Below are 10,194 nucleotides of genomic sequence, written 5' to 3'. Positions count from 1 at the left end.
ATTCCATAGTGTTGGCATAGCTTCCAGTGTATATAGGTCCCAGCTCTGTCGTGTCTGTGAATATATTCCTTCTTAGCCAGGACTGGGCAGCCAGAGATAATATGATTTATTGTTTCTTGTCCATCTCCACATGTTCTACAGTTACTTGTTATATTTCTTTTCATTATGTGTTTTTGGTAATTTCTGGTGGGGAGGCTCTGGTCTTGTGCAGCAATTAAAAATCCTTCAGTCTCTGCTTTGAGTCCTGAGCTTCTCAGCCATTGCTGGGATTTTTCTCTGTCTATTTCTTTCGCATTTAGTTTAGCCCAGTATTTACCATGTAGGGGCTTTTCTTGCCATCGTTTTATCATTTTATTATTCATTCTAGACTTAAAATCTCTGCTGAAGTAAATGAAGTCTCCATTAATGTTAATCTTCTTGATCTCTAGTAATTAGTTTCCATTTACATCTAGAGTTCTTTACTGGAATATTAAATCAGCCCAGAGATGGTTACTGTTTAAAGTATAGTTAATTTTGTGGGTTTATCTTTATTAAAAACCTTTCAAATAAAGGAGAAGCATTGTTATTCCTTTGTGCCAGTTCCAAAACTATTATTTAAAATCATTGAATAACTTTGAATGCAGAAACCGTGTTATAATGCAGAAACCAAGTTATAATATATTTTTAGCAAGTTATAACATTTTGGTTATAGTATTTCATGTTATAGTAATTTAGTAAAAGAAATATTTGCCTATTGACAAAAACCTAAAATGTAATAGATTTTAAAAATTGCCCCGTTTCATAAGACAATTGTCCTGGCTCATTGTAATTAGCTTAAGCAAAGAAATATGCTGTATCTGCTTATGGTTGGTCAAATGGATAGTTTTTGTTTTGGGTTTTTTACTTTTTCAGACATCTACGACGCTGGAGAGAATTTTATTGGAGGAATGGGTGAAGGCTATTTCAAACACTAAAATAATATGGTGTGGAAAAGAGTATAAATTATTATTAATGTTAATCTATGCTGATTATTGCTATTATAGTATTTTGTCTCCCTGAATGTGATCTATAAAGATTGCTCCCTATTTTTATTAAATGAATTCTATAGCTTTGGCAATAAGAATTAATGAGGAAGAATAAATAAATAAATAAATAAACAAAAACCTTGTTATTTCACCTTAAATGTCAAGTACCGATTCAGAATTAATAGGGTCTAAAATAATCTATTATCAGTATATATGTAACAATTTTATTTTCTTATGATGACAAATGACTCATTTTCTACACGAAATATTTTATGCAACCTAGCCTTTCTGTTACAGGTCTGCTGATGCATACACACATACATGTGTGTTTATACATATACATACTTACATACATGCATACATGCATACACACACACACACACACACACACACACACACGCACACACACAGAGGGAAAATTAATAATGTAAGGAAATGGAGAGTTAAAGATGTATAGCTAATTTATTTGCATCATAATTTGTTTTTAAGATATAAATACAAATAAATTAAAAAAAAAAACACAATAGAAGACTCAAAAAAACCTACATATGTTTCGATTCTGGCCCCTTAGTAATGTATAATTTAAAGCATTTGGGTTAAATCCAGTGTTAAGAATTTAAGCTGTAAAGGGTAGAATCTCTTCAGGGTTTTTGTTTTAATAATAACGAAGGTTACATCTTACTTATTGGAATTGAAATTCACAGCTAAAGAAGTTTAAGATGTTATTTCATATACATTGTATGTAAAAAATAATATAATATAAAATAAAATACAATAAACTTACTTAAAAAGGCGGCGAGCTGGCAGAAACGTTAGCACGCCGGGCGAACTGATTAGCGGTATTTCGTCTGTCTTTACGTTCAAATTCAGCCGAGGTCGACTTTGCCTTTCAACCTTTCGGGATCGATAAATTAAGTACCCAGTTACGCACTGGGGTATTCCGAACAGACTTGATGGAATTATTGAACTTATGATACCTCTCCATAATTCTCTTTTTTTAAAAATTTTTGTAAGCACCTATAAAATTTCAGCCTTGGCCCAAGATTGATATTCCTTCGACCAGGCTACATATAGACTTCACAGGGTCATTACAAGGATCAAAAATAAATAAATAAATAAATAAATAAGTAAATAAATAAGGCGTCGGAGGAATTTTTAAAAATTGAAAAAGATTTTTCCTGAAATTTTTTTAATGATGAATTAGGTCTTTGCACCAAAACAAAAGTGAAGTTTCAAGTAAAAGAAAACGCTATACCGGTATTTAAACTGAAACTAATTGTACCTTTCGTAGCGTTGAAATAAGTCAATAAAGAATTGCATAGGCTTGAAACGCTTGAGGTTAATGAAAAAATTAATTACATTAAATGGGCATCTACAACAGCTATGTCAGGAGAAAAATAATATGTGCTGATTTTTCAATAGGGTCAAACAAATGTTTGATGCCATATAATTGCCTGTTACTAAGTCCAAAAGACATTTTTGTGAAGTTGAATGGTGGAAAACCTTTTTCAAAATTGGGTTTATCTGAAACATACCTGCAGGTATAAATTGATAAAGAATGTTCAAACTATAAATGCTAAAAGATAGTATAGAGTTAATCAACTTCAGTTTGGTATAAATGTAGCACCAGGCATTTTCCAACAAGCTATGGATACTTTAACCGCAGGTTCGCATTTCGCTATAGTGTAATTTGACGACGTACTCATCAAATGGGAATCTCAAGATTATTACATCTAGGGCAGATTATCGATGAAAATAGACGCAGACCAGATTCGTGAAGAGCGAGTGCAATAAAAATCTGCCTCCCCTCACAAACATTACAACATTACAAGCATTTTGGGGGCTCGCAAATTGCTACCAGGTACGCATAGCGAAGATGTATGATTTAAGAGCATCCCTGAATAACTTGTTGAAAAAAGATGTTAAATGGAACTGGTCGGACAAGTGCCACAAAATTTTGAAGAAATTAAAAACATTTTAACTTCGGAATTGTCATTGTCACATTTCTACTTGAATTCAGAAATAGTAGTGGCATCACAAGCTAGTGGAAGTAGTATTGGAGCTGTGATTTTACACAAATATGAAGATGGTAGCCTGAAAGCTGTAGCTCATGCTTCGCGTTCCTTATTGCCGGCTGATGAAAGTTGTAGCGAAAGAGAGAAAGATGCATTAGCCATCATATATGCTGTAAAACTATTCCATAAATTTATACATGGAAGAAGATACCACTTGCAGACAGACCACCGCCCATTATTGTCGATCAATGGATCAAAAAAGGATATCCTCACACATACTGCCAACAGATTGCAGCGCTGGGGAGCCATCCTACTAAATTATGACTTCAAGGTGGAGTATTTGTCATCTAAAAAATTGGAACATGCAAATGGTTTGTCGAGGTTAATACCATAATATAATGAACCACTAGAAGACTCAGTGGTAGCGGCGTTAAAAGCCGAAAATGTAATAAAAAATATATTGTGCAACGTTGTATGTGAATTGCCTCGTGGGAAATAAAAATTAAATCAGAGACGGAAGAGTTTATCCTGAACAGGAAAAAATAGTGAGATCAGAAGACACAAATAAAAAAAAAAGCGTGTGGCTGGACGAAACACAGTTTCGAATTTGTATTTGATATGCGACAATGTGATTATGCATACACAGAGGGTCGTAATGTTTGTCTCACTACAAAATTGAATGTTAAAGGAATTCCACACTGCATATCCAGGAATTTCTAGGATGAAGTCGCTTATGAGGAGTTATGTTTAATGGTTGAATATGGACTAGATATTGAGAAGTTGGCAAAATCCTGCAGAGGTTATGCTATTACAGCAAAATCAGTACTTATAAAATTTCATCCTTGGCCCAAGACTGATATTCCTTGGACCAGGCTACTCATAGACTTCACAAGACCATTATACGGATCATATTATTTAATAGTGGTAGCTAGCTCTACAGAATGGCCAGAAATGTGTAAATGCAGAAAACCGACCTACACGGTAACATGGAATTTTATACATGAACTTTTTGCAAAGTATGGTGTCCCGGACAAAATAATCATCGATAACGGTATACAATTTACGGCGAATAAATTTAAGAATTTTTGAAAGATGTTCTAAATTGAAAATATCATATCTCCTCCGTATCACTCAAGATCAAACGGACAAGCTGAGCGCTTGTGGACACTTCAAAAGGGTGTAAGTAAATCCAGATATGAATTAGTGGGAGTACATGATTTTGCAGGGAACAATGTTAAATATCATTCCTGAAATACATAACTGTAGCAGCCCAGAATTAAGTGTCTTCTCAGGGAAGAATGGCTTTAGCAAAAGCAAAGTCTTAGTGTCTTTACTGGCTAACAATGCCTTTAGTAATCTAAACATTACGTAGGATGCATTTAGAACAATGGCTTTAGTAAACTTAACACTAAATCTCTTCCTGTGGATCAATGTTTTTGAAAACTTAAGCGTTGAGCATCTTTGCCGTTGGCGTTTGCATTAGAAACTTAAATGTTAATTTTCATTGGTGGGTTCTATTCCCTTTGTAATCTAAATTTAAGTATCTTTACCGGGATCAATGGCATTATCGCCCTAAATTTAAAAGTCTTTACAGGAAACAATGGCTTTAATAACCTAATGTTCCTGCGGCAGCATTGCTGGAAATAATGGCCTTAGCAATCAACGGGCAAAATGTCATTGCTAGAAGTAATGGATTTCATTATCTAAGTGTTATATAACTTTGTTGAGAACAGTGACACAAGGAGCCCAAGATTTAAGCGATTTCTCTGAGAATACAATGCAGTACTTATCACAGTTTTTGTGTCAATTGCCATTCATAATTATTGCAGTGATGTACAAATCTAAAAGAGCTATAATAGAAGCAATCTCTAGAAAAAATATTTGTAATGTGTTTAGAATTGTTAACTTGTCTTTTATCTATTCTTTTGAAATAATTGTGAAACGATTTGTTTCTGGTGTATTTCTTCATTGAAATAAATTGATAATATAAAAATCAATGGAAATTAGGAGATACAAAAGAGAAGGATATTCTTAGATAATGGGTTCATGCTTCAATGATATTTAGAAGTCTGAAAAGATGAGCAGGAAACCCTTCTACAACAAAATGCTCATTATTGAAACCAGGATTTTACTGAGTGATGCCTCCCTTCTCTCTCTCTCTCTGATTTTCTCTCTTTCTTTCTCTTTTTATTTTTTAGAAGGCTGATAAATAATTTAGTTGAAGAGCTGAATTATGGACCCAAGTATAAGAAATATCAAAGCTATAATTGAAAACACACAGCAATCATCACGTTCTCTCCATCAACAGTTGATCTTTTTCCTATTGCAGATTATTTAACCAAGAAAAAGAATTGCTAAACGACATAATGTTTGGTATTAAGTGTAATTTACAAGCTAATAATTTTTTTTCCTGTGAAAATAAAGTAATAAGTCAATGCTTCAACTAATTACACTGAAATATTTTGTTATTTTACGTACATTGGAATAATGTATGATACGGTTTATCGTGTTGATGCTCATGAAAGAGCAAGGAGGATGATTTATCATCCCCCAGCTCCGTTTCAGCGGCGTCATTTAGATAAAGCTGAAGTAACAGTCAGAGATCTTCTTGGTTTGAAGGAGTATGAAGAAGTTGAAGAGTCAAACCGTATCAAAACAGCTGAAGGCACAGAAGTTTTACGCTTACAAGAGAAGTTCTTAGGTGTTCCTGTTTTTGATGCTTCATTAACTGTTACAGAAGATAATGACAGACATTTGACTGGCGATGCAACAGGATCATTTATTCAAGGAATTGAACATGATAACACAAATGCATTGGTTTATAGTAATCTATACCAGAAAGAGAGGGTTTACGTCAACAAACCGGAGACCCTGGTGCAACTGAAGGAGAACATCAATAAAGAAATCAGAGAAGTGGAGTCTGAAACTCTTGAGGGCGTTGTGGTTTTGGAAAGAACACGGGCGTGCGAAGCCGAAAATGACTGGCATTTAAGCGATGTCATTTTTTCATATGTGATGGTGTAGTGTTACAAAATTTGACTTGTCCATATTAATTTCCATTATGTTCTTTATATTGTATCAAAGTTTCATACATTTATTTATAAACTTCAGGAAGTTATTAAAAATTGAAACCCATCTGTAACTTTTGGGACACCCTGTATATTTGGCAGCCATTTGTGCAAAATCTGTACCTGATAGGCGAAAATTAAAATCATGTTTGAAATCTGAATCACCTATAAATAGACAATAACCATTTAGTTCATTTCAAAATGCAGAATTGCGTAATTTTAAACTATGCTAATTATTACTATTATAGTATTTAGCTATCCAGAATAAAACCTATTAAGATTGGTTCTAATTTTTATTGAATGGATTATGTAGTTTTAACAATAAGAATTTACTAGAAAGAATAATGAAATAAACAAATATTCGTTTATTCACCTTAAATGTCAGGGATCAATTTAGAAATGATGGGGTGTAAAATAACCTATTAATTTATGTAATGAAAGCAATTATTTGGTGTGTTAATACTTCTCCCCGGTTGTTGCTAAGCTCTACCCTAAATTGACGCGGGTGTTGAGAGGGTGGTTGACCCATGTAATAATTGTGCTGACAATATAAATAGGAGTCAGAAACGAAAGAGTCAAACCTTGAGATAGTTTTTGGACAGAGCATAAATTTTGGGAATATTCTGCAATCATGATGCATTTGTTGGTTATGTTTTATTCCTGGCATCTCCTATTTGGCAGTAAGTATATTTTCAAGAATTTTTCATTGTTTAAATTTACGTGTAATTTAATTTTGCATTTCCTTATGATGACAAATGACTCATTTCCCACATAAAATATTTTCTAGAAAATTTGATTTATGGATTATTGTAGCATCTCTGCTATTTTCTATCTAACCGAACTTGTAATCATCCTCAACTATTTCTCCTTTGTGATGAGATCTATCAACACGTTGCTTCCTTAGTTAAGACCCATCAGCACATGAGTGAGTTAACTATTGTAACTTATCCATTGATTATGGTGAATCACAAATGTTTTTCCTATTTCATAGACCCAGTTATATAGCTATACAATTACTTCTCAGATTACTGTATCGACACTACATTTCGCGCCCACTCTTTCTCTCTCTCTCTCTCTCTTTCTCTCTCTCTCTCTCTCTCTCTCTCTCTTTCTCTCTCTCTCTCTCTCTGTTGTTAACAACTTGTCCCCTTCATCTGCTTTGTCAGTTCGGTCCTCTGCATTCCTGGTGGGCTACGTCATTATCTTTCAACTGATTAAGTAGGCTTGCTGTAAAAGGAAAAAGGTTAATGGGTACCAGCCACTGGTTGTTAAGGATTATGTCTTGCTGTTATACTATAAGAATAGTGGTGCAAATATCAATCACCTGACTTTTCACCTGTGCAAAGGATTATCCACTCTTGTCTATTTGAGTTCCTTTGAAATCTGAGATGTATATGTTGTGCCCGCTTCCATGCTAGGTGAATGAGTGTTAAGGAGACAACAGGAACAATGAGATTCACAACCAATTGGTGTAATATTTTGATTTCATTCTGAGTTGAAATTTCTGCAATGATGTAATTCACAGAAATTATATGAATCTGATCAGAAAACCAGCAGAAAATGTGTAGTAATGAGCCTACGTGCGTGTGTGTTTGTGTGTGAGTGTGCGTATATATAAATCAAACGAAGGAAAAAAACATTTCCTTCAAAGGGATGTAAACCTACAATTCACTGGTACAATAGGTGAATACCACAGATAAAAGGGTATAATTATAATAAACAAATATTAAATGAAATAGAGAAAAACAATTGACAAGCTAAAATTTATTTACATTATAATATAATGTAATATAATATAACATAACAAATCTTCAAAAAACACAAATAAAGCCAACAATTTGTTTCGACTTATATACAGTAATGAATTTATATAAATTCCTCTCTATGTATAAAAGCCTCTTTAGTACAAAACGCAACAAACATAAAATCGGGGAACTAAAAATTACAAAAAGCGAATGATGATAGTAGAAGAAAAATTAAAATAAAATGACAATATGCAAGGATGAAAAAATGAGGCGCAATGTCCACTCGACACCCGAAGTCGGGTGGTTACATTTATCCAGTTTTTCACTTTTACTTAAACTCCATGCATACATTTTAACAGTTTTGCAACTCCAAAAATTGAAATATTCGCGTTATTTTTCTCCCATTAATCACTGTTACTTCCGTCTTTATCAACTGTAAATAATCAGTTCTAGGGGGGGGGGGTCTCCACCAACTAAACCCGTTTCGCTGTTACATTCTCATCAAATTCTTTTATGTACTCCCAGTAATTTTCCTCGCGTATCAAAATGCATTTCTCAGCACAGGCTTCCGGCATCTTCACTCTTGTTATTCCCTTATATTTAACATCTTTATCCATTCTCTCCTTTTCTTGTACATTATTAGTTTCTGGCTTTCCTGTCTCTTTTTTGTTCTCTGTTGACCGATCCTTTGACTTATATTTCTTCCGCTTTTTAGGGCTAGAAGACCCGTTATTGTTCTTCTCTTTTGTTTCCTCTGTTTTATACCTCTGTCTCTCTTTAGATTCCTCAGTGTGGTCTGCAATGTTTTCTTCCTCTGTTTGCGTTTTCTCTCGTTCCGGCTGTGTAAACTCATAGGGGGAATTTGGTCTTCATATGGCCTCTCTCCCCGCATATGTGACAGTTTGGCTTTCTTCCCTCAACTACGACATTTAATGTACTCTCGTCCTCCACTTCTATCTGGTAGGGAATTCTTTCTATGTCCTCGAATGTGACAAAAAGCTACGTTTCGAATCCAAATCCCCACCAGTTGGTTGCCTCTTCTCTGGTGGCAAACCTCACCCCCACCGTATCGAACTTTCTTCCTCTGCGGATGTACGTGGCTTCATCTATAATTTCACCCAGGCACTCCTCGATTTCTTCTTCCATTACCATTTGAATTTTACTGGTCTCGATAGCCTGTGTACGACGCACAACAGTCCTCAGTATTTTATCTTCCTTGGTCTCTTTTGGCAGGAGTGGGGAACAATTTATATGAGTCTCCCTCTACCTCTATCAAATTCCTGCTTCTGCTCACCTCCTCCCTATCCAGCTCGATCAACTTAGTTTCCAGCGGCACTGGCTTCTTCGCCGTAGCGGCCCTGGCATAGCTTTCCATACTGGAGACACTACCACTCGCCACAACTGTAACTATCAGGTCATCTCATAAGTTCTGTCCGATTTTACCTTTTTAAAATTGAATGAAATTTAATAATATTTTAGAATGTCTAATGGAATTAAAAGTTATTTTTATGCATTTGTGTACATTTAAACTAATTATATATTATTTTACAGAATAACAGAATTAAAATTTCTTTGATTAAAACCCTTTCTAACATGGAAGTATCCAAAGAGCATTTAAGGCACATAATGCTTTATGAGTACAAAAACAGAAAAAGGAAACTCTGCAGCTGAAGCGACTCGAAACATACACTCAGTTTAATGGGAAAGAATGCTTGAATGAAAGAGCTTGCAGAAGATGGTTTGCAAAATTCAGAAGTGGAGATTTCAGCCTTGAAGATGAAGATCGAACAGCATGTCCAGTTGAGTTTGATGATAAGCTCCTTGAGGCATTACTTGAAGAAAATCCTGCACTATCAGTTGAAGAATTGGCAATAAAGCTTTGTTCAAACCATACAACTGTTCATCGTCATCTTCAACAACTTCGTAAGGTTCCTAAACCCTGGAAAATGGGTGCCTCATAAATTGTCCGAAAGCAAGCGCAAATCCCGAGTTGACATCTGCTCTTCTCTCCATTCTCGCGAACTCATTTTACCCTTTTTGGATAGACTTGTAACTGGTGACGAAAACCGGATCTTCTATCGAAATGTTAAACGTCGTAAACAGTGGCTTGGTAAAAGAGAAAACGCTCAACCACAACCGAGAAGGGAACTTCATGGGAAAAAGGTTCTTCTCTCTATCTGGTGGGATTGCAAAGGAGTAATTCACTTTGAATTGTTACCACCTAATGCAACAATCAATGCTCAAGTCTACTGTCAGCAATTAGAGTGTTTGAACCAAGCTTTGAAGAGAAAAAGACCCGCTTTAGTGAATCGAAAAGGAGTGATGTTTCATCAGGACAATGCGCGACCCCATACGGCAAAGA

General features: G+C 34.9%; 1 protein-coding gene across 1 annotated transcript in view; it reads left to right on the top strand.

Annotated features, from left to right (window-relative positions):
- The first annotated feature begins 5,506 nt into the window (after nucleotides 1–5,506).
- LOC106873918 (neutral protease) overlaps nucleotides 5,507–10,194 on the top strand; it is a 9,538-nt gene continuing 4,850 nt past the window's right edge. Inside the window, exon 1 of the mRNA XM_052971988.1 lies at nucleotides 5,507–5,836. Within this exon, the coding sequence (XP_052827948.1) occupies nucleotides 5,507–5,836 (330 nt within the window). The remainder of the gene's footprint in view (nucleotides 5,837–10,194) is intronic.

The sequence above is a fragment of the Octopus bimaculoides genome, chromosome 11, assembly GCF_001194135.2.
Source record: "Octopus bimaculoides isolate UCB-OBI-ISO-001 chromosome 11, ASM119413v2, whole genome shotgun sequence".
NCBI lineage: Eukaryota > Metazoa > Mollusca > Cephalopoda > Octopoda > Octopodidae > Octopus > Octopus bimaculoides.
This window is presented reverse-complemented; position numbering and strand designations above follow the sequence as displayed.